Raw genomic sequence first — 26051 nt, 5'->3', positions numbered from 1 at the left:
GCACTTCCATCTCCGATGAAGGTTATCGCGGCCGACGGTGTTTCTGTATGCGAAAGCTGTCGGAGGTGGAATGGAAATCCACGTCTGCCTCCATTGAAGACACAGGTGGGTATAAAATCCCCAATTTTGGGTTTTTCGGTTTCGAATCAGAATTTGGAATCAGTAATCTGAAATCCCCAATTGCGGTATATGGGGATTTGAGAACGAAATCCCTAATATGCGATGACTGTATTTAGGGGTTTTAATGGAAAACCCTAATTGCAGAATTTGGATTTGGGGATTCGAATCTAAATCCCTAATAGAAACTGGATTTAGGGTTGTAGATCTGAAATCCCTAATCTAACTGATTTCTAATTTTAGGGATTCGAAAATCCCTAATTAAATTCTGGATCTGAGGATTTGAATTCGAAATCCCTAATATTTTATAATTTGGGAATTCAAATCTGAAAAACCCTAATTGAAAATCGAAATTCCAATTTGAAAAAACTGGTTTCAGGGTTTTCGAAATTCAAATCCCTAATCTGAACATTTCAGGATTCAGGGATTCGAAAATCCCTGATCACAACTGTTTCAGGAATTCGTAAATTCCTGATGTGATCAGATGTGGCTGGATGTGATCATCTATGCCTATGCACAGATAGCTCTGATACCAAATGTGGGATCTGATCTATATGCGGAATAGGCCCACGGATCTGTCTGTGCATGGGACATGGCGATCAGGGGTCGGGTAGCTTACCTAGCTGAGACGCCGCCATGGAAGCCGGATAAGAATACCAGAAAAAACTTGTAGAGCTTAGGATCTTCCTCTCCTTCACACCCTTTTTGCAAATCAGTAGATGGGACTCGAATTTATGCTATGGTGTAGGATTGGGGACCCAGCTCTCTTTTATAGAGTCTATGGAGAGAGAGTTTGAAACCCATCACAACTCTCTCTCCCATGCTCCACGTTGTGGCATCCTAGTTCAACTCAAACTGTTGTCTGCGTGAGACAGTTATAGCATTCCAGCCCTAATACGCAGAGCTGCGCAGGTAGACTGCGCAGCACATCACCTGAAGTGGGGCCCACTGGTCTACTCAATCATTCAGTCCAACTGATAACAATCCAGACCGTTGATCAGTGAGGCCCACTAAATAGAGTTCTTACAAACGGTACATTTTTTTCCAGAAATTGTGGCCCCTTGAATAGAATGTAAGCCTTCTATAGTAAGAGGGCTCCATAGTAACAATAGCTGTGATTAGTTCAGATACATGATGGGGTGGTCAAGTTAAACTGAGTTACTCAGCTACAGTGCTTCAATTGCGGGGACTCTTTGTAAAGGCTGGAACCACAACTTGAATGAACTCACTTCTAACTTGTACAGTTCTGGCTTCAAAAAAATCGCATACACCTCCCAAAATCTCCGTTTCAAGTGTGGTCCACTTAATATTTTGTCTACTTTGATCTCTAGGGTGTACGTGTTTACATCCATTTTTAATGCCTTGACATGGACTAATGGAAAGTTACCACGTGTTGATACTATGAGTTCGGTGTTCAAGAAAATCCTGCTCACACCCGGGAGTATCTTCATTTGATCCTCTTTTGGCTATACACATTCCTTTATTAATGTGGAGGCATAGAACCTTAAGCATGCTTCTAAGGGAGCAAACCGTTGCATGCCACAGCCATTGATTAAACGAGCCAATTAATAAGGCAGTGCGTCAGATATGTCTATAAAAGACCCACCAAGACAAGAATCCCAACATGGATTTGGCTATGATATGGTGAAGCTATCTCTTAAGATCATTCTAAAATGGAAGATCATCCTAGAGACATTCAGAGAACTTGCGAAGTTCATGAAGACCCCGGTATCTGAAGATCGGATCAATATCCAATCAAATTTGACAATGGTTTGGTCCTATATTAGGAGAGAGTGGATCTCAATTATGTACATCAATCAAAATTAAGAAAATGGAAGAGCTAGACAAAGGATTTGATCTGCTCCGTCCGATAACAGATTAGTATCGAGTGTCACCGTCCCTCCAGCACTCAAAACCATCAAGGAATAAGTGTTCAAATGCAGGAGGTGGGCCCCTTGGCGATTGGCCATGATCAATTTAAGGCCCGGGATTAACAAACCCTAGATTAATCTCAGATCCGATTAGTGAGCCATGAACATCTCCCATCAAATGGATCAATTATGAGAAGCCAACCGTTTCGGATCTTCCCAGAGACTTTTTATTTTAAATCCGAAAAGCATCCCGAATATGCGAAAGATACAAGATCAACAGAAAACCTAACGAGAGTTTAGCAACCTTGACAAGTTATAAAAGAAGCACATGAATCAAAACTTGAGGCCCCATGTTAAATACATCTATCTATTTTTCAATTTAGCTTTAATTTATCGTCTATCTTTTATCATCATATATTATAACTTAGCCTACCTCTAGCATAAATCGCTATTATCCAGCTTCTACCGCTACAATATCGTACAACTAAATTAAATGTCCATAACTCTAAACTGCTGGATCTCGATTAACTGATTTCTTACCTAAGCAATCACACCTTCCTGCTGACCATTTGCCTCGATCATTTGTTCTTATATATTGATAAGATATTTATCCATCGTTTATTTATTTATTTAGTTATTCTAATACTTTATCGATTGTAATGGGAAATACATTTATATATTAATGAAATTAGTATTATTTAGTCTTCTTTTTATTTATCTGTTCATCTCTATTCTTTCCCAAATTGCTTGATCGCTGGTTACAACCATTGGTTGAGAGAATAGCAGAATCTTGTGTCCATTCTCCAATCAATCTGACTCAACGTGGGGCACCAACATTCAATCAAACATTGACTTGAGTAAGACTATGGCACGTCTGCACATCGTATCACACAAAAATTCTAAATATAGGCCCTTAATCATATGTGGCTTTGTGTTTGATTAAATTCAACCAACAACATGCTCATTATGGGGAAGCACCAATGTGATGGATTGGATGCCTTATATACACCACATGAGCCCCACTATGATCCTCTTGGCCACTTTTTTGTTTTAGTTTTCTAAGAGAGGATATTTAAATAATTTGGCCCTTCCGCTTGTATGAGTCGGGCTGTTGATTGGGTGGGCCTTGGGCTGGTGTCATAAGCCTATTCCCCGCTCAATGATAAAATGACAAAGCCTGATCCACCATGAAAGGGCTAAGCTTTGTATGTCTGAGCCTGACCTGTCCCAACTCACAAGAGAAACTAAGAAAGTGGACTTTTTTTTTGGTAACTAATGAAGTAAGCTCAATGTTCACATATGTGGAGCTTCTCTCTCTCTCTCTCTCTCTCTCTCTCTCTCTCTCTCTCTCTCTCTCTCTCTCTATATATATATATATATATATATATATATATATATTGGATTTGCTTGTTAGTACACACCCATGTCAGTACACACACTCTGTGTTAGCCACCCCCACTAGGGATCGATGCCAGAGAGTTAGCCACCCCCACTAGGGATTGATACCAAGACCTCAAGTGTTGAAACGAGGTATCTCCACACAGTCTGCCAGTTGAGCTATGGATCTGGGTGTGTCTTTCATCCAGCCAGCACCGTCGCTAAGGTAGTAAGATAGCCTCGGACCTGGAGGACAATTCTGTAATTTCAAATGATGTTTTATGTAAAGTTTTGTGGTAATATATATTCTGTTTCATTTTTGGGTAATATATATTATGTTGAGTGCGAGGGGGTTATTTATTTTCTACCTTTTTAGTATATGGTAAATCGGTGTGAATCCATAGACATACCTAAAGAGAACCATGTAAATCTTTGTGTTATGGTTCACATCTTTTCTTTACTTCTATTTTTACACGTGGTCAAGAAAAGATCTTCTCCCAACACTCAAGACTAACCCAACTCGATTGCTAGTTAGGTTCGAAATTGTAGACCCAATCCAACAGGATGGATCTAAGAGTTCAACAGCGAGCCTGACACAGGACAAGACAGGGAAGGACAGGCCTTAAGGCCCGCCAGCTAGAGCTGGCCCTACCTTTTGCAACCCTCCTCAACTGGCCTGCTAAAGGCCACTGGCCAATCATATATATATGTGTGTGTGCGCGCGCGGGCGGGGGCTAGTGCTACAGGCCTGTGTGAGATCCATCCATTCATCTACTGGGACGAATTGGTTTTGCACTATGACATGGAAGTCCAGCCGATCCAGTTATCATGTGTGCCACACAAACAATGGATGGGGACTCCAGGTGTTAGGACATGCCTGGCCCACCTAGAAGGATGGTCTGGATGCCATTACATGAATAGACCAAAGGTCGGCATTTCGCATTAAGTGCAGCCTGTGTAACGATAAAAACGGCTTGATGTTTGCATCAGGGAACATACAAATGGTGGCCCATTTGAATGAACAGCCTCACACATAAGAATCAAACGGTTTAGGCCTTTCAACTAGCAATGTTGGATGCGACAGGACAACTTACCAGAATTGGCTTATGTCCTGCGGTAGAGGAATAGAGGAGCTGATACAGCCTTTGATTTGTCCACGTAGGCAGTGGGCCTCCAACATTTCCCTATATGCGAGCCCCTTTTTCTACTCGGGTTGCATGAATCGGCTCAGTAGAGTCATGGGCCAGATTCAGGTGGTTTTAGCCTGGTTGCGGTCGGTCATTTTTATTGATTTGAACTAAGGGCTCATTTCGTGAACTCATTTTAAGGCAATGAGAAGGATCCAAGACTTAAGTGGGCCGCACTAAAGGAAAAGGTAGGTATGGAAATTCCTGCGGTTGAACTGAAAACACAAATATTTTCCTGATTCAAAACTTATGTGGCCCCATGAATATTTTAACTGTTGACGCTCAATCCTCACGTTTTAGGCCCACTTGAGTATTGGATCTGGCTCATTTTTGTATCCATGCCCTAAAATGAGCTAACCAAACGGATGGATTTCTCAGAAACATCACAGTGGGGCCCACCCAGGTTTCCAATTCCTGCTAAAGGCTTTAGCAGGAAATCCGCCTCCCCTCCCACCCAACTGTTTCTCTTGGTGTGGCCTACTTGAATTACGGTTCAGCCTGATTTTTGATCCATAGGTCACAATTGAAAGAAGCATATAACTGTCCGAGTGGATTTCCCATACAAACTATGGTGGCCCCATAAAAAACCAAGGGTGGGCACACCCCTCCCAGCTGTTTCCCTTGACGTGGCCCACCAGAGTCAAAGATCTGCCTAGCTTCTGGGCCTTGAGCCTAGGATGCAGTAATGCACCTGATTGTTAGAGAGGATTCACATGAACTCCCGGTTGGGCCACCTGAGCCAGTCCACTCAGTGGATAACTTCCAACCTATTAAGTGCAAGCGACATCCAATGCTTAAAATAGGTTGGCCCGATTACGAGGATTGCCTATTGCAAAAATCAGCTCTATGTACACATCAGGTGGACCACAACGTAGAAAACAGTGTCTACCCATTGATAAATGCCAAAACACAAGTGTGGTCCACTAGATGAGTGGTTACAGCTTATTTTTGCACAAGGTGATTTTCATCATGGGGCCAACCTATCAGACAAGTAGGATGTTGGAAGTTATCCACTGGGCAAAAATCCTCAGCAATGAACATTTTACCAGATAACGCCTCCACGATTAAAAATTCCAGGGAGGTGCTTCATGAATAAATTACAAACAGTGCCTCAGCGTTGACTACAGCGTTTTCATTGGTCCACCTCATACGAGTGCCACGTAGGCAGCCATTTAAGTACATTAAAAAAAAAAAAAAATCCACGAAAAATCTCTCACGGCTGTTTCTATTCGGGTTTTCTATTTTCAGATTTTTGCTGAAATCTTCTTCTTTTATAAAATTTTCTTGTTTTGAATTTCAAAATCTTTCCTAATTTAGAAATGCTTTCAATTAAAGCTTCCATTGGAAGAAAAACGATCATTTTTCTGCAATTGATTCATGACCCCTCTTTCCTCGATCTCTCTCTCACGCCATCTAAGTGCATGTACGGTTAATCACCTTGGAGTTTCAACACGCTAGCTGCTGATAGCCGATCTCCATGCATTGAAGCCCATTTCTCCCTCGACGATTCACGACATATTACAGGTGTGTGTGTGTGTGTGTGTGTGTGTTATTTCAATAAACAGCATATACATGCAATGCATACATCAAAGTGGGATTCACTCGTATCAAAGGATTTGGGGTCCCAATAAATCTCTATCCCATTTATATCCACAACGTCCAACCTTTTTCGGCGATCATTTTAGTACATGGAAAAACACATATATATGCTTGATCAAAAACTTGTCACACCAAAGAAGTTTTCAATGGTGATCGTTATCTTCGATAATAGTAGGAAACTTGCTATAAATTTAATTGTATCTCAAATATACATTTTATCTTATATTATTACTTTGTTCGTTTATCATTGTTAATTTCTCTTTAAGCAGGGGTCTATCCTTTTAATTTGACAAGTTCTTCAAGGCATATTGCGTTTAACATGATGAGTTATTTCTCCTTATGCTTCTGAAATTTTAAAATGAGATATAAAAGTTATGTGTGACCTTAATAGTTATTATTTTTCATGATTGCAGGATAAGTTATTTCAATCACAAAACTATGATTATAGCACCAGATGTACTCTGTCAATTTTTATTTTATTTTTATGAATTAAATTAATTAAAAAGATGAACATAAAAAAGCAATATTAACCACTAATTTTAAGGAATTTATGTGGTTTCCAAGATTAGCAGTTTAACACACATTTTTAAATACTATTCCACGTAAATGTGATAATGAAAGCAAAAATTTCATCATTTGAGGAAATATACTATTTATTAAACCCCAAGACATTTCTTTGATATTTGGGTTGAGTATGAATGGAAAGTCTATAACTATGAAGAAGAAATTAGATAATTGCGATGAAAATCTAAAAGATATATATTTTCCAAATGCTCTTATATTAAGAAGTTTGAGAAGAATATTAAGAGATTAATGGAAGAAACTTTGAATGATTATTTAGCTAACTTTACCAAAATCTTCCTTTTGTATATATTTAATACAATTTTATTTCCAACTTCAGATCATGTCACACCTAAATTTTTGTTGCATTATATGAATAACCTAAAAAAGTTGCACATTTATGATTGAGCGACTGCCGTTTATGAGTTTTTGGTTAGAAATATTTCTAAATGTATGAAAGAGAAGAAGAGTTATGTGAACGGATGTTGCACTCAATTACTCAATTTTACTTCTAGTATCATGACACATTTGTTCACATAACTCTTCTTCTCCTTCACACATTTAGAAATACTTCTAACCAAAAACTCATAAACGGCAGTCGTCCAATCATAACTATGTAACTTTTCCAGGTTATTGACATAGTGCAATAAAAATTTAACTGTGACATGATTTGAAGTTGGAAATAAAATTATATTAAATATATATAAAAGGAAGAATTTGGTAAAGTCAGCTAAAAAATCATCCAAAGTTTCATCCATCAACCATTTAATATTCTCCTCAATCAAACTCCTCAATATAAGAGAATTTAAAAAATATTTGTCTTTTAAATTTTCATCATAATCATCTAATTTCTTCTTCATATCTATAAACTCTCTATTCATATTTAACCCCAATATCAAAGCAATATCTTCGGGTTTAATAAATAGCTTATTTCGTCTAATGAAAAAACTTTTGCTTTCATTATCCCATTTACGTAAAATAGTATTTAAAAATGTGTGTTGAACTGCTAACCTTGGAAAACGCATAAATTCCTTAAAAAGAGTGGTTGATATTTTTTTTTTATGTTCATCTTTTAGATTAATTTGATTGATAAAAAATAAATAAATTTTGACGGAGTACATCTGGTGTTGAAATCATAGTTTTGTGATTGAAATGACTCATTCTACAATAATGAAAAATAATAACGATTAAGGTTATATATAACTTTTATATCTCATTTTAAAATTTAATAAAAAATTTCATAAACATAAGGAGAAATAACTCACCATGTTAAGCTCAATATACCTTGAAGAACTTGTCAAATTAAAAGGATAGACCTTTGCTTAAGGACAAATTAACAATGATAAACAAACAAAGAAATAATATAATATAAAAATATCTTTGAGATACAATTAAATTTATAATAAGTTTCCTACTATTATCGAAGATAAGAATCACCATTGAAAACCTCTTTCGTGTAACAAAAGTTTTTGATCAAGCCTATATCTGTGTTGTCCCATGCACTAAAATGATCGCCGAAAAAGGATAAACGTTGTGGATATAAATAAGCCTATATCTGTGTCTATTTCATCCATTCGTCCCTCAACGATTCACGGCATTTTACAGGTATTTTTTTTATAAAAATTATTTCAATAGACAGCATATACATGCAATGCATACATCAAAGTACATCAAAGTGGGCTTCACTCATATCAAAGGATCGGGGATCCCAATAAATCTCTATCCTATTTATATCCACAACGTCCATCCTTTTTCGGCGATTATTTTAGTGCATGGGAAAACACATATATAGGCTTAATCAAAAACTTCTATCACACCAAAGAAGTTTTCAATAGTGATTCTTATCTTCGAAAATAATAGAAAACTTACTATAAATTTAATTGTATTTCAAAAATACTTTTATCTTATATTATTACTTTGTTCGTTTATCATTGTTAATTTGTCTTTAAGCAGGAGTTTATCCTTTTAATTTGACAAGTTCTTCAAGGCATATTGTGTTTAACATGGTGAGTCATTTCTTCTTATGTTTCTGAAATTTTAAAATGAGATATAAAAATTACGTATGACCTTAATAGTTATTATTTTTCATGATTGCAAGATGATTCATTTCAATCACAAAACTATGATTATAGCACCAGATGTACTCTGTCAAAATTTTTTGATTTTATCAATTAAATTAATTTAAAAGATGAAAATGAAAAAAAACAATATCAACCACTCCTTTTAAGAAATTTATGTGTTTTCCAATGTTGCAGTTTAACGCACATTTTTAAATATTATTTCATGTAAATGGAATAATGAGAGCAAAAGTTTCATCATTAGAGAAAATAAACTATTTATTAAACCTCAAGACATTTACATGGAATAATATTTAAAAGCAATATCAACTACTCCTGTTAAAAAATTTATGTGTTTTCTAAAGTTAGCAGTTTAACGCACATTTTTAAATATTATTCCATGTAAATGGGATAATAAAAGCAAAAGTTTCATCATTAGAGGAAATAGAATATTTATTAAACGCCAAGACATTTTTTTGATATTGGGATTGAGTATGAATGGAAAGTCTATAGATATGAAGAAGAAATTAGATAATTGAGATGAAAATCTAAAAGATAAATATTTTTCAAATGCTCTTATATTGATGAATTTAAGGAAAATATTAAGAGATTGATGGAAGAAACGTTGGATGATTGTTTACCTGACTTTATCAAAATCTTCCTTTTGTATATGTTTAATACAATTTTATTTCCAACTTCAAATCATGTCACACCTAAATTCTTGTTACATTATGTGAATAGGTTGAAAAAGTTGCACAGTTATGATTGAGAGATTGCCGTTTATGAGTTTTTAGTTAGAAATATTTCTAAATGTGTGAAGGAGAATAAGAGTTATATGAACGGTTGTTGCACTCAAATACTCAATTTTACTTCTAATATCATTACACATCCGTTTACATAACTCTTCTTCTCCTTCACACATTTAGAAACACTTTTAACCAAAAACTCAAAAACGGCAGTCGCTTAATCATAACTATGTAAAATTTTCAGGTTATTTACATAGTACAATAAAAATTTAGCTGTGACATAATTTGAAGTTGGAAATAAAATTATATTAAATATATATATAAAAGAAAATTTTTGGTAAAGTCAGCTAAACAATCATCCAAAGTTTCATTCATTAACCATTTAATATTTTTCTCAATCAAACTCCTCAATATAAGAGCATTTGAAAAATATGTCTTTTAAATTTTCATCGCAATCATTTAATTTCTTCTTCATATTTATAAACTCTTCATTCATACTCAACCCCAATATCAAAACAATGTCTTCGGGTTTAATAAATATCATATTTCCTCGAATGATGAAACTTTTGCTTTCATTATCCCATTTACGTATAATAGTATTTAAAAATGTGTGTTGAACTGCTCACCTTGGAAAACGCATAAATTCCTTAAAAAGAGTGGTTGACATTGTTTTTTTATGTTCATCTTTTAAATTAAGTTGATTGATAAAATAAAATAAAATTTGACGGAGTACATTTCGTACTGTAATTATAGTTTTGTGATTGAAATGACTCATTTTGCAATCATAAAAAATAATAACGATTAAAGCCATACATAACTTTTATATCTCGTTTTAAAATTTGATAAAAAATTTCAGAAACATAAGGATAAACCCTTGCTTAAGGACAAATTAATAATGATAAACAAATAAATAAATAATATAAGATAAAAATATCTTTAAGATACAATTAAATTTATGATAAGTTTCCTACTATTATCGAATATAAGAATCACCATTGAAAACTTCTTTGGTGTGACTGAAGTTTTTGATCAACCTTATATCTGTGTTTTCCCATGCACTAAAATGATTGCCGAAAAAGGATGGAGGTTGTGGATATAAATAAGCTTATATCTGTGTCTATTTCATTCATTCCTCCCTCGACGATTCACGGCATTTTACAGGTATTTTTTTATATAGATTATTTCAATAGACAGCATATACATGCAATGCATACATCAAAGTGGGCTTCACTTATATCAAAGGATCTGGGGTCCCAATAAATCTTTATCCTATTTATATCCGCAATGTCCATCCTTTTTCGGCGATCATTTTAGTGCATGGGAAAACACATATATAGGCTTGACCAAAAACTTCTGTAACACCAAAGAAGTTTTCAATGATGATCCTTATCTTTAATAATAGTAGGAAACTTGCTATAAATTTAATTGTATCTCAAAGATACTTTTATCTTATATTATTACTTTTTCGTTTATCATTGTTAATTTGTTTTTAAGCAGGAGTCTATCCTTTTAATTTGACAAATTCTTCAAGGTATATTATGCTTAATATAGTAAGTTATTTCTCCTTATATTTTTAAAATTTTAAAATGAGACATAAAAGTTATGCATGACCTTAATAGTTATTATTTTTCATAATTGCAGGATTAGTCATTTCAATCACAAAACTATTATTACAATATCAGATGTACTCCGTCAATTTTTTTTTGATTTTATCAATCAAATTAATTTAAAATATGAACATAAAAAAATAATATCAACCACACTTTATAAGGAATTTATATGTTTTCCAAAGTCAGCTGTTCAACACACATTTTTAAATACTATTTTACATAAATTGGATAATGAAAGCAAAAGTTTCATCATTGAAGGAAATAGACTATTTATTAAACCCGAAGACATTACTTTGATATTGGAGCTGAGTATTAATGGAGAGTTTATAAATATGAAGAAGAAATTAGATGATTGCGATGAAAATTTAAAAGATAAATATTTTCCAAATGCTCTTATATCGAGGAGTTTGATTGAGGAGAATATTAAATAGTTGATAAATTAAACTTTGGATAATTGTTTAGCTGACTTTATCAAATTCTTTCTTTTGTATATATTTAATACAATTTTATTTCCAACTTCAAATAATGTCACACCTAAATTCTTATTGCATTATGTGAATAACTTGAAAAAGTTGCACAGTTATGATTGGGCGACTGTTGTTTATGAGTTTTTAGTTAAAAATATTTCTAAATATGTGAAGTAAAAGAAGAGTTATGTGAACGGATGTTGCACTCAATTACTCAATTTTACTTATAGTATCATGACACATCCGTTCACATAACTCTTTTTCTCCTTCACACATTTAGAAATATTTCTAACCAAAAACTCATAAACGGTAGTCGCCCAATCATAATTATTTAACTTTTTCAAGTAATTCATGTAATGCAATAAAAATTTAGCTGTCGCATAATTTAAAGTTGGAAATAAAATTATATTAAATATATACAAAAGAAAAAATTTGGTAAAGTCAGCTACACAATTATTTAAAGTTTCATCCATCAACCATTTAATATTTTTCTCAATCAAACTCCTCAATATAAGAGCATTTGAAAAATATTTGTCTTTTAAATTTTCATTACAATCATCTAATTTCTTCTTCATATCTATAAACTCTCCATTCATACTCAATTCCAATATCAAAGCAATATTTTCGAGTTTAATAAATAGTCTAATTCCTCCAATGATAAAACTTTTGATTTCATTATCCCATTTATGTATAATAGTATTTAAAAATATGTGTTGAACTACTGACCTTGGAAAACGCATAAATTCCTCAAAAAGAGTGGTTGATATTGTTTTTTTTATGTTCATCTTTTAGATTAATTTGATTGATAAAATCAGAATAAAATAAAATAAAAAATTGACGGAGTACATCTAGTGTTGTAATCATACTTTTGTGATTGAAATGACTAATTCTGCAATTATGAAAAATAATAACGATTAAGGTCATACATAACTTTTATATCTCATTTTAAAATTTGATAAAAAATTTCAAAAACACAAGGAGAAATAATTCACTATGTTAAACACAATATGCCTTGAAGAACTTGTCAAATTAAAAGGATAGATCCTTACTTAATGACAAATTAACAATAATAAACAAACAAAGAAATAACATAAGATAAAAATATCTTTGAGATACAATTAAATTTATAGTAAGTTTCCTACTATTATCAAAGATAAGAATCACCATTGAAAACTTCTTTCGTGTGACAGAAGTGTTTGATCAAGCCTATATCTGTGTTTTCCCATGCACTAAAATGATCGCCGAAAAAGGATGAACGTTGTGGATATAAATAAGCCCATATCTGTCTATTTCATTCATTCCTCCCTTGACGATTCACAGCATTTTACAGGTTATATATATATATATATATATAGATTATTTCAATAGACAGCATATACATGCAATGCATACATCAAAGTGGGCTTCAATCATATCAAAGGATCTGGGGTCCCAATAAATCTCTATCCTATTTATATCCACAACGTCCATCCTTTTTCGGCGGAAAACACATATATAGGCTTGATCAAAAACTTCTGTCACACTAAAGAAGTTTTCAATGGTGATCCTTATTTTCAATAATAATAGAAAACTTGCTATAAATTTAATTGTATCTCAAAGATACTTTTATCTTATATTATTATTTTGTTCATTTATCATTGTTAATTTGTCTTCAAGTAGAAGTCTATCCTTTTAATTTGACAAGTTCTTGAAGGCATATTATGCTTAACACGGTAAGTTATTTCTCTTTATGTTTTTAAAAATTTTAAATGAGATATAAAAGTTATATATGACCTTAATAGTTATTATTTTTCATGATTGCAGGATCAGTCATTTCAATCACAAAACTATAATTACGGCACCAAATGTACTCCATCAAAATTTTTTGGTTTTATCAATTAAATTAATTTAAAAGCAAAACATAAAAAAAGTAATATCAACCACTCCTTTTAAGGAATTTACGTGTTTTCCAAGGTTAGCAGTTCAACGTACATTTTTAAATACTATTCCATGTAAATGGGACAATGAAAGTAAAAGTTTCATCATTAGAGGAAATATATTATTTATTAAACCCCAAGACATTACTTTGATATTGGGATTGAGTATGTATGGAAAGTCTATAGATATGAAGAAGAAATTAGATAATTGCGATGAAAATCTAAAAGACAAATATTTTCCAAATGCTCTTATATTGAGGAATTTGAGGAGAATATTAAGAGATTGATTGAAAAAACTTTGGATGATTGTTTAGCTAACTTTATCAAATTCTTCATTTTGTATATATTTAATACAATTTTATTTCAAACTTCAAATCATGTCACACTTAAATTCTTGTTGCATTATGTGAATAACCTAAAAAAGTTGCACAGTTATTATTGGGCGACTGCCATTTATGAGTTTTTGGTTAGAAATATTTCTAAATGTGTGAAGGAGAATAAGAGTTATGTGAATGGATGTTGCAATCAATTACTCAATTTTACTTTTAGTATCATAACACATCCGTTCACATAACTCTTTTCCTTCACACATTTAAAAATACTTATAACCAAAAACTCTTAAACAGCAGTCGCCCAATTATTACTATGTAACTTTTTCAGGTTATTCATATAGTGGAATAAAAATTTAGCTGTTGCATGATTTGAAGTTGGAAATAAATTTGTATTAAATATATACAAAATGAAGAATTTGGTAAAGTCAACTAGACAATTATCCAAAATTTCATCCATCAACCATTTAATATTCTCCTCAATCAAACTCCTCAATATAAGAGGATTTAGAAAATATTTGTCTTTTAGATTTTCATCGCAATCATTTCTTCTTCATATATATAAACTCTCCATTCACATTTAACCCTAATATCAAAGCAATATCTTCGGATTTAATAAATAGCTTATTTCCTCCAATGATGAAACTTTTACTTTCATTATCTCATTTAACGTCGAATAGTATTTAAAAATGTGTGTTGAGTTGTTGAACTTGGAAAACGCATAAATTTCTTAAAAGGAGTGGTTGATATTACTTTTTTATGTTCATCTTTTAAATTAATTTGATTGATAAAAAAAAAAAATTTAACGGAGTACATCTGGTGCTGTAATCATAGTTTTGTGATTGAAATGACTCATCCTGCAATCATGAAAAATAATAACGATTAAGTCCATACATAACTTTTATATCTCATTTTAAAATTTGATAAAAAAAAAATTAGAAACATAAGGAGAAATAACTCATCACGTTAAGCATAATATGCCTTGAAGAACTTGTCAAATTAAAAGGATATAACATTGCTTAAGGACAAATTAACAACGATAAACAAACAAAGCAATAATATAAGATAAAAATATCTTTGAGTTAATTAAATTTATGGTAAGTTTTCTACTATTATTGAAGATAAGAATCACCATTGAAAACTTCTTTGGTGTGACAGAAGTTTTTTATCAAGCCTATATCTGTATTTTCCCATGCACTAAAATGATCGTTGAAAAAGGTGGCCGTTGTGGATATAAATAAGATAGGGATTTATTGGGACCCTAGATCCTTTAATATGAGTGGGACGTGTCCATGGAGCCCACTTTGATGTATGCATTGCATGTATATGCCGTCTATTGAAATAATCTATATTAAAAAAAAAAAAAAAAAAAACCCGTAAAATGTCGTGAATCGTTAAGGGAGGAATGAATAAAATAGGCTTCAATACACAAATATCGGCTATCGGTGGCCAGCATGTCGAAACTCCAAGGTGATTAACCGTACACGCACTCAAGATGACATGAGAGAGAGAGAGAGAGAGATAGAGAGTGATTAAGGAAGGAGGAGCCATGAATTAATTGCAGAAAAATGGACGTTTTTCTTCTAATGAAAGCTTTGATCGAAAGCATTTCTAAAATAGGAAGGATTTTGAAAATCAAAACAAGAAAATTTGATAGAAGAAGTAGATTTCGGCAAAAATCTGAAAATGAAAAACCCAAATAGAAAGAGCAGTGAGAGAAACTGCTATCTCCATCGGTCTCCGTTAGAGGATTTTTTTTTAATGTACTTAAATAGCTGCCCACGTGGCTCTCATAAGATGTGTACTAATGAAAACGCTGGAGTCAGTGAGTCTCTGAATCCAGGAAACAGAGGATCCGCACTCAATTACAAAAATGGCCTCATCAAAATTTTGTTTTTCTTTAAAAATTAGTAAAAGTAAAATACTTGCAGGCCGACATGGTATGTGGATTACATCCAATCCATTCAATTCATGGCCCGTTATCACCATGAATGATCCCTGATGGGGCCCACCAAATGAACACTTTCCAGTCACTGATGTCCTTATTTTTCAAACCTGCTATCGATCTATCAGGATGCTCGACTCGAAATAACTGTTGAAATGGGAAGAATATCGTTTCTTGTGCACTAGGATGCAAAAGACCTGATCTCTTTACAAATACGACCTATTTCAGGGCATCTCAAACGCACACATCCCTGATCTTAGATATTCTTGTTAATTGAGAGAATATACACTTTCTGGATATGATTCAGGGCCCACTTGGATTACAACTCTCATATCTGGAAATGGCTGACAAGCTCCTGATCCAACAACCCCATGTTCACAAGGAAGACGGAGTTGAGATTAGCTTGGCAATTTTGACAGTACACATAAGTACCACCGAAGTGATCCAAACCATCCATTAGATGGGTCTTACCGTGACCATACCCTATGCATAAATCAAGGTCTTCATGTGTGGGACACGGTCCTTCAAATCCAAACTTATAGACACCTTTCTGCTAAAATTGAAAACCCCTACAAACATGGACTGATATGACTGTGGTTGTGTTTGGTAACCATGTGTGTAAAGATTAGTGATTTTTTTGGCATAGTCCAAACAGGTCCTTGAGGGAGAATCTGTACTCGAGGGAGCAAATATTATTGAGTTCCAGTTGGTCTTTTGAAACGGCACTCTAGTCGGTGTTCTAAATATTGGCGATATCATCGATAATGTCGCTGATAGTGTCAGTATCAAGTATAAAAAAAAAAAAATCAAATATCACTAATATTTTCAATAATATCAGAGATACTTGGCGATATTTATCAATATTAACTATAAGAATCTCTTATAAAAGTTCCCCGTGATACTACCGATAGTATCCCCAATGCCAGAGAAAATATCTTCGATATCAAGAAAAAATCCATAAATATGCATAAATTGACAGCAAATTTGAAAAAAACAAAACAAAACAAAACAAAACAAAACAAAAAATCTATATTTTTTGTTTTTAGTTTTTAGTTTTTTATATAATTTTATTCCTTGGGTGATTTTAATCACTCTTCGTTTTCATTGCATAAAAGTTTGGATTTGAGGAGAGATATTGACTAGAAACAAAAACGGGCAAAAACTCAAAGGTGACAAAAAATCCATAGATTTTTTTTTTTTAATGTTTAGCATGGATTGCACTGGAAATATGTATGTCTATGCGTGACGCTCATGCATTGATATAGAATTGTGGCGAAGAAATTAACATATAAGTAAAAAATGGGGGAAACTAGTAAAATACTAATTTTTCTATTTTTATATTAACAATGTGTTTTTTATTGTTAATTAATGTGAAAATTTTATATATTAACGAGTGTTGGCCAATCTAGTGATTGGCTACAAATTTTGTATGTTTATTTTATACTTTTTTTTTTGTAACATATGGTTAGGCCCCAATAAAATGAAAATTTATTATATATAGTTGTTGTTTACAATATTTTAATTCCTACATGTAAACATACCTGTTTTAACATTTCCTGCAGTTTTACTGAAAAATTCTACCTTTTCCCCCACATTTCCCTCAGACAAGGATACTTTTCCGAGCATCGGCGATAGCAATACATGTTTTCTGTATCCCTGGTCATCGATACATGTAACGATACCGATACTCTGGAACACTGTCCAGTAAACGATACTCTGAACAATGTCCAATGAAGGTTCAGTTCACAGTTGTGCAGGATTCTGCAGATGAAGCCCATGGTTCAAAAAATGCAAGCTGTTGATCTGATCGTCCCAACGATTGAATGAGGATGCCCAGGAAATCTCCTTGCTTGGAAGATCCAGTATGGGAGATTGTCAGGTCATCCTCATCCATGTTGGGGCCCATCAAAATCAGCAGGTTGGATGTCAAACCATGGACCTGACATGTAGAGAACGCAGTGTCAGCAAACTATATGCTTTCAGATGACCAGGACCCTATAATTCCTTCAGCTGAAGAAGGCCCAACAACGGAAGCAGATTGGGTGGTGGTGTTGGGCATTGTGGGGCCCACTGTGATGTGTGTTTTATCCATGCCATCCATCCATTTTACCAACTCATCTTAGGGCATGACCCCAAAAAATGAAGCAGATCACAAGGTCAAGTGGACCATACCACAGGAAACAGTGGTGATTAAACGCCCACCATTAAAAACTTCTTGGGGGCCACAAAAGCTTTGGATCAAGCTGATATTTGTCTTCCCTTCATCCAGGTCTGTGTGACCTTATCAACAGGTTGGATGGAAAATAAACATTACGGTGGCCCCTAGGAAGGTTTCAACGGTGGGTGTTTCTTGTGGTGTGGTACACGAGCTTCGGTTCTGCTTCATTTTTGGGCCCATGCCCTAATATGAGCTGGAAAATGGGTGGACAGCCTGGATATAAAAATAAAACACATACATCACAGTCTGCCCCACAGCGCCCAACACCACTTATCTGGGTGGTGTTGGGGTCAGCACCCAATCCACGTCCCCCAACAACACCTGGTTAGAACTCCAGGTGTAAGCACACTCAGCATAAGCATAGGACTCGGCAACAACTTGAGAGTATATGAATCAGATGATTCACTAGACACAACATAGTTCTACATGTGGAAGTATAGAAAATACTTGCAAGATCATGACACGTTCAGATGCCTTGCAAATGGGCTCCCAATCATGTGACGTCAGTGACTTTCAAGCCAAGTGATCATGGTTAAAAGGCTCAGTGACTAACTTAATCAGGTCTGAAAAGTGAGGTCCATGGTTCGGTGATCCTGATCATTGGACTGATGGGCCCACCATGGCTCGCTAGGATATTCTGAAACTTCACTAATAGATGATTAGAAAGAGGAATAGACCAACAATTGCATTCAACAAACACACACACACACACACACACACACACACACACACAAAAAGAAGAAGAAGAAGAAGAAGAAGAAGAAGAAGGCAGATCATCCACTCTGATGCAATAGACAAATGGTCCGGATTACTGAACCATGGGCCCCAACTTTCAGAGCTAATAACTGAGACTACTGCGCAGAGCTTCAGGTCAAGGATCCTACAATTCCTTGTCGTATGATGACCAAATGATGTACCATTTTATTCACACAAAGACGCATGTAAGGAGCAGTAATTTGGTGTGCAAGGTAGAGAATACCTCTCATAGTTGAAGCAACCGATTTTGGGCTTCTCGCCCAATACCCATCTGGACAGCCCAAACCCTGCAGTCAGGAACTCCCACCAACGGAAATCGAATATACCAAGATAATAAGGTCAGAAACATGGTAGAGTTGAAGGTATGTATGTAGGTTTTTAATATTTGAATCCCAATTCACTTACATATTGCCATTACTTCAGGAGCAGTTTCCTCGGAACATCAGAAGAATAGTTGCAAAACCAACTGGACTAAGTAAGAAAAGGGGAGAGCTAAGGGAATTTCAAGTCCTCTTGATCTTTGAGAACGTTCCTATTTCTGAGAAATAGGTACTTTGAGTGCCACTGCCTAGCTGATTTGCGTGAGCCTGTGGATTTGTGAGCTCAATTCCCTGCAATACAATCATAGCCACATTGTTATTGACATAAAAATAGAAAGACAATCACGAGAGAGAAGAATCAAATCAACAAGATGTGCAAAATTGGAAAATACACAGCATGAGCTAATTGCTCCACGTAACAAAGCCAAAATCCGAGTCATAGTAATGTCAGCTTTCACCACCACGTGCTTGGCTGGCCTATCTGCAAAGTTTAGTGGGAGCACGTAGACTTCCTGATTCTGTACATTGATCGTGTTCTTCTCATCAGCAACGATGTAGGAATGTTGCTGTCAACTAAATCCTGACCCACTAGAAACTTGACATGAAGGTCCTTGGAGAAGCTTCATACATCCCAAGCATTTAGTTGCTCAGTGATAGGTTGACTTAGATTTGGTTTATGTCAGTTCAAGTATATTGACAAAATGTTGAAGAGGTTTAGCATGTTAGCCTCTAAGGGGTGTCTAGTTGCTGGTTTTTATATTTTTCGGCTCAGTAATTCCTTGGTTTTTACGAAAAACATTTTTCGTTCAAACTTTTTTGTTGGTTTTTACATTCCCCAAGAATTCCATTCCCCAGCTTTTGCTCAAAAAGCACGCCTCGATTATAGTGAAAGAGATGGCAAGAGAGACGGGGGAGAAAGATGGGGGAACACAGGCTGTAGACAAAGGGAAATGGATAGCAGCATCGAATCCAAAAGAACGAAGCGGGATTGATGCGGTCAAAGAGGTACAAGAAGCATGGACAACGGTTCCTAGCAGGAGTGTGAATCAGCAAGGAATGCTAGAAGGGGCTCCTATCGACTGTCAGAATATCCAATGCTGTTTATGGAGAGTTTTCCAGAAGGGTGGCTGCCGGTAAACTTCAAAAGAGTGTTTGGACACACCGGAATAAGTAATGGAAGTGGTAATTCCTCAAGAACGAAATACTTTTAATCTCAGGGAGTATGCGTTTGGACGTATGAGCATGGAGGAAGAAGTGGATAGGGCAGTTTTGATGTTGAATGGTGAACGGTTTGGAGGGATGCCACTAAATGTTTAAAGAGCCCGGTTTGGACTGGAGGTTTAAAAACAGAGAAGGGGAATATAGGAAGGAAGATTGGATGAAGGATCACAGTGGGAAAATGGGGGAAGGGCACAAGGCAATAAAACAGACGACGAAAGATTTTACATGGGCAGAAAGGTCAGGATGATAGAAGATCCTTTAGGGGTCATTTGGATGGTGGTAAATGAGGTAAGTTGTAAATGATTTACTAGTAAATCATTTACAACCTGCGTTAGGATGCCCTAAAATGCTTGTAAATCATTTACTAGTTGTAAATGATTTACCACCTTTTCCCCCCCTCGTTTCATTTGCTAGCAAAATGCTGGGATTTCATTTGCTAGCAAATGATTTACCAGCAAGAAGCCCCCAACGGCTTTTTTTTAAAGGTTGGGCTATAAAAAGGGATATGCACCTCCCTCTCTTCGTTGTATCTGAGAACTCCAACAACTCTCTCTCTCTCTCTCTCTCTCTCTCTCTCTCTCTCTCTCTCTCTCCATTGAAGCCTTCAGTTGTTTGGCCTTATAAAAGAGCATTTGAATGCGTGGGCCCACTTCTATGACTCACCTACTGCTTGGTTTTATGTGAGGATCAACCCTAAGCTTTAGTGAAATGGGCTTAACCCAATGATCCTGATGCAGGACAATTAACCACTTGCTCTAAAAGCTCGAACTGATAGAGCGTGGCGAATTAATCACTTTATCTTAGCCCAAGCCCCAAATCCATGGGTTAAGTCCTCGGCCGAACCCTCCTCATATGCCACAAATCCATGGGTTCCGCCCTCTCATGGGCCCCAAATCCATGGGTTCCGCTCTACACGAGCCACCCGCCTCACACAGGCCCCAAATCCATGGGTTGTGCGGGCCATCCACTCCGAGTGTGCCCCTGCATCCCACAGGCCACCCCACTCAAGCCCAGTATGAAAATGCCCCCGCACTAATCACCCTCGGTGAGGAGTCTCGAACATAAGACCTCCTGCTATGATACAAATTTGATGCGGGACAATTAACCACTTGCTCGAAAAGCTGGAACTGATAGAGCATGGCGAATTAATCCCTTTATCTCATAGCCCAGGCCGCAAATCCATGGGTTAGGTCCTCGGCCGAACCCTCTTCGTGGGCCCCAAATCCATGGGTTCCACCCTACACGAGTCACCTACCTCACACGGGCCCAAAATCCATGGGTTATGCGGGCCACCCACCCCGAGTGTGCCCCTGCATCCCACAGGCCACCCCACTCGAGCCCGGTGTGAAAATGCCCCCGCATTAGATCCACTTTAAAATCCACTCTTATATGCCATTTGAATGTTTTTTAATGAATTACTTCTCCAAACTATCTCAGGTGTAAATACACAATTACAGAATATAAATCATTTACAGGCTATCCAAACACTAAATCATTTACAAATTAAAGCCAAACAGCCTGTAAATGATTTACTAGCAAATCATTTACAACTTAAACCATTTACTACCATCCAAACGGCCCCTTAAGGATGTTGTAACAAACGCATTAAAGAAGGAAATCCCAAACGATTCAGCGAAAGGGGAGTCTGAGAAAGAGATAGAGGAGAAGTGGGTTCAGAGGGATTGTAGTGATGATGATGACATGGTGGAGCGATTAGCTTGAAATTGTAGCGATGTTGATGAGGAATATATTATGGTAAAGAGATTAAAGGGGTATGCGATGTTGGTTTCCTTAAGCAATGCACAGATTGCTGAAACAGTATGCTTAGCCTGTAAATCCACTTTGGATAACTTGGTGTTAATATCCATATATGGGAAAAGTTGTCAGTATTCAGGTGGGAGGAGTATTGGTTTCAAATTTGGGGCATCCCTTTGGAATTATGGATTAAAGATATATTCAGTGAGATCGGAGCTTGCATCGGGGATGTCATGCAGATCGACTGCATACAGACAATAGCAAGGAGCTTCAATATGCAAGAATTCGAAGCACCTGATAAGTTTAAGAGTCGGCGAAGCTAAAATCACAGTGAAGGTGGTTAAAGAGAGAGAAGATAGGGAGCAGGAAGATGAAACAGAGAAATCAAAATAGTTAATGGCAGAAAATCAAAACGACGATGACGAAGTACACAGTAGGTACTCCAGCGAACCACTAGTCAATGATGAAATTCTGTGTCGTCTCCCCATTTGCCAAAATGGAAGCGTAGCAGATATGGTAAGCTGGAAACGTGACAGGTGGCAGAGAGAGAGGTGGAAAGGTCTGCATCTCCAGAATGAAATAAAAGCAAGGTGGAGGTAGGTGAAAAGGAAGCCACACGAATGGTGACACGTGAACTCTCTGGTGAAGCAATTAATGAGGTAGAGAGAAAGAGTATAACTGCGGTTGCAATTTCAAACAAAGACGTGAAAAAAATGCTGGGTGCTACTGTTTTAAATCCTTCTAGAAATGAAGTGCAGCCACATGCGGAGAATAATATGCATGCGAGTCTAGCCCCCTTCTCGACACATGGAGCCTTAAAGGAAGGCACGTGCAGCAGTATCATAACAAAAGAACAAATGACAGAATACCCTGAAGCAGTTTCTGCAGGCAGATACGAGAAGGGTCAGGCGCAGATACGGGGCAAAATACTGGAGCTCAAAGGGATGAATCGGGCAAACAGGAGGAAGATCCTCAATTTCGGCTAGTTTCCTAAAGCGAATCCACCGAGGAATCTTTTTCAAGGGCCGGAGAGCAAGAGGATCAGGTTCAGGAGCTCACAGTGTCAATCAGGGAGGAGGAGAATAGCCAAGTTGAACAGAAAGATTTCTTCCGAGGAGCGGGAGAAGTGCTGAGGGAAGCCCAACTAGTAGCTCCGCTGGCTGTAGATCATCAAATGACTAACAAAGAACAGGGGGAGTTAATTCCAGAATTAGACAGGGAAGCAGATGACAGTATTTTTTCTCGACAGATACAGAATAGGAAAGTCTCTATGGCTCAGGGTAAGAAACACATTAAAGTGGTTACGGCATAGATAGTAGTGGGGGTAATTTTCAGAGTCAGACCAGAGGACTAAGTGGCCCTATTTGAGTTTGTGGAAGAAAGGGGCAGACAACTAGATCATCAAGATAGTCAGGAACAGAATTTGAGCAGCTCCAGAGAAATGCCACAGATAGAATTTTGAAATGTACATAAAATGTGGGAGCTTGTGAGCAACACAGGATGGGAGAACGAGGGATCAGCAGGTCTCCAATGAAGATAATTAGTTTGAATGTGAGGGGATTAGGGTGTCCGCAAAAAAGAGAACAGATTAAGGACACATGAAAGAGAAATATGGTTCAATTGGCAGCATTTCAGGAAACCAAACTGCAAAACATAGATCAGAATTTGGTGAATTCCGTATGGTGTGGACGGCCAAAGTAATGGGAAGCAGTTGATGCGAATGGGGCAGCAGGAGGCATTTTGGTTATATGGAATTCTACTTTATGGTGCAAGGAAGATTGTTGGAAAGGACAATTTTCCTTATCTTAACTTTTCAAAGAAATCCCATCAGGTTTTCGGCGGGCTTTTACGGCAGTCTATGGGCCAACTAGGTCAAGTTCAAGACAATAATTTTGGGTTGAGCTAGATACATGTTGGAGTCGGTGGCATATGTTGTGGTGTGTGGGAGGAGAGTTTAATGTGCTTAGATTTTCTTATGAAAAATCAAATGGGAGGAAGATTTTCCATAGCAAGAGACTTTTCAGAATGGATTTACATGGTCGATTTACCAATGGAAGAAGTGAAGTTCACGTGGTCTAAGGACAGGCCAATACAATCAAATCAAAGTTAGACCGGTTTCTTTTATCACAGAAATGGGTAGAAATTTTTCCATTAGTGCATCAAAGATGTTTACCAAGGCCCATATCCGATCATTGTCCAATTATGCTAGAGTTGGAGGAGGAGAATTGGAGTCCTTGGCCGTTTCGGTTTGAACTCGCTTGGTTATAAATAGAGAGTTTTTCGGAGCAAGTGGTAGAGCAGTGGTCTTCTTTCTCAATTGAAGGGAGAGGAGTTCATTTTATTTCAGAAATTAAAAATGCTGAAAGGTAAAATAAATGTATGGAAGAAGGAGACTTTGGGGCCAAGAGAGGAGGAGACGTTAAGGTTTTACACGATATACAGTTTCTAGACATCAAAGAAGAGGCAGGAGAGTTGTCGGAAGATGAAAAAGCTTTGAGAGAAGTTTATAAAGCAAAGTATAATGCTAGATTACGAGAGGATTAAATCAAATGGAGACAATATTCAAGCGCCCTATGGTTAAAAGAAGAAGATAAAAATACGAAATTCTTTCATGCAACAACAAGTACTCGAGTGAGAGTTAACAAGATTAAGTCATTAATGGTGGAAGGGACAAGAGGAGAAGGAAAGGCAAAAGGTGTGCAATTCTATAGTTAATTTCTATAGAGGTTTCTGACTTGGCCATGTTCATCATAAGCCCCAAGACCGCCTCAAAGCGGACGATGATTTTCCGCAAATTATCAACTGAGGTCGAATCCGCATCACAGAAGAGGAGAGCATCATCCACGTATTGAAGATAAGTGAAGGAAATGGTGTCATTAGCTACTTTGAAGTTTGAACCCATTAATCAAGCCATTTTCCTCCCCCCCTTTTAAGCATCATGTTGAAAGCTTCTCCAATGACCACGAATAAGTATGGCGATAACGTGTCCCCCTGCCTTAGGCCCTAGACGCGTTGAAGAAACCATAAGCAAATTCGTTAATCAAAACGGAGGAGGCGTACCTCACACAAGCCTGCATCCAGCCTCTCCATTTTTCGTTGCAACCCAATCTGAAGAGCATGAAGTCTAGAAACTCCCAATCGACATGGTCATATGACTTTTCAATATCCAATTTGCACATTATTCCGGCCTTCCCTTCTTTGTGTCTAGAATCATTGCACTCATGGGCTATGAGAACACTATCTAGAATCTATCTTCCCTCAATGAATGCTCCTTGATTCTCATATATGACATTTCCAAGGACCATCCTTAATCTTGATGCTCGCATCTTCGCCAAAATCTTGTACGGCACCCCAATCAGGCTTATGGGTCTAAAGTCTTTTATTTGTTCTACTCCCTCCACTTTTGAAATCAGAGCTATAAAAGTCACCCCAAGCTCAGTAGACAAATGACCGCGATCATAAAATTCTGACATAAAGTCCATGCCATCGTTCTTGAGAAGAGGGCAAATTTTTTAAAAGAAAAGCATAGGAAATCCATCGGAACCCGGACATCTGTCACCACACAGAATCCAATGCAACTTTCACTTCTTCTTCCGATATACCAGTGTTTCAAATAGCGCCCATAGCGTAGCGGTAGCGTATGCTACGTAGCGTAGTGTGGTCGTAGCGCTACGTAGCGTCCCAAATAGCGTAAATCCCCTGTAGCGCACGCTACAGGGGTCGTAGCATACGCTACAGCTACGTAGCTCGTAGCATCCGTAGCGTAAGCTACAATGTACTTTTTCACTATTTTAGTTTTTTATTATTTTTTCACGTTTTCTTTGTTTCTAATGTTGAGGAATGTGACACTTGTATTGTACTTGATACTTTTAACCTATGGGATTTTTATTTCTTTTCATAATTGTGACTTGTGGTTTCAATTAAACATTATTAATTAAAGTGGTTTTCTTAGAAAGTTGTTGATGTGATAATTATTTGATTTGGCTTATATATGTGGAT

At 36.4% G+C, this 26051-nt stretch overlaps 1 protein-coding gene across 6 annotated transcripts in view; it reads right to left on the bottom strand.

The window, feature by feature from the left end:
- Positions 1-15932: 15932 nt before the first annotated feature.
- Positions 15933-26051, bottom strand: part of LOC131225372 (U4/U6 small nuclear ribonucleoprotein Prp31 homolog) — a 60164-nt gene continuing 50045 nt past the window's right edge. For 3 of the 6 annotated variants that reach the window (XM_058220895.1, XM_058220896.1, XM_058220897.1), the window contains exon 9: positions 19058-19367. In XM_058220895.1, coding sequence (XP_058076878.1) covers positions 19260-19367 — 108 coding nt within the window. In that variant the 3' untranslated portion in view covers positions 19058-19259. The other 3 variants (XR_009161327.1, XR_009161328.1, XR_009161326.1) reach the window with 3 other exon arrangements.

Source organism: Magnolia sinica, chromosome 14 (assembly GCF_029962835.1).
Source record: "Magnolia sinica isolate HGM2019 chromosome 14, MsV1, whole genome shotgun sequence".
NCBI classification, from domain to species: domain Eukaryota; kingdom Viridiplantae; phylum Streptophyta; class Magnoliopsida; order Magnoliales; family Magnoliaceae; genus Magnolia; species Magnolia sinica.
This window is presented reverse-complemented; position numbering and strand designations above follow the sequence as displayed.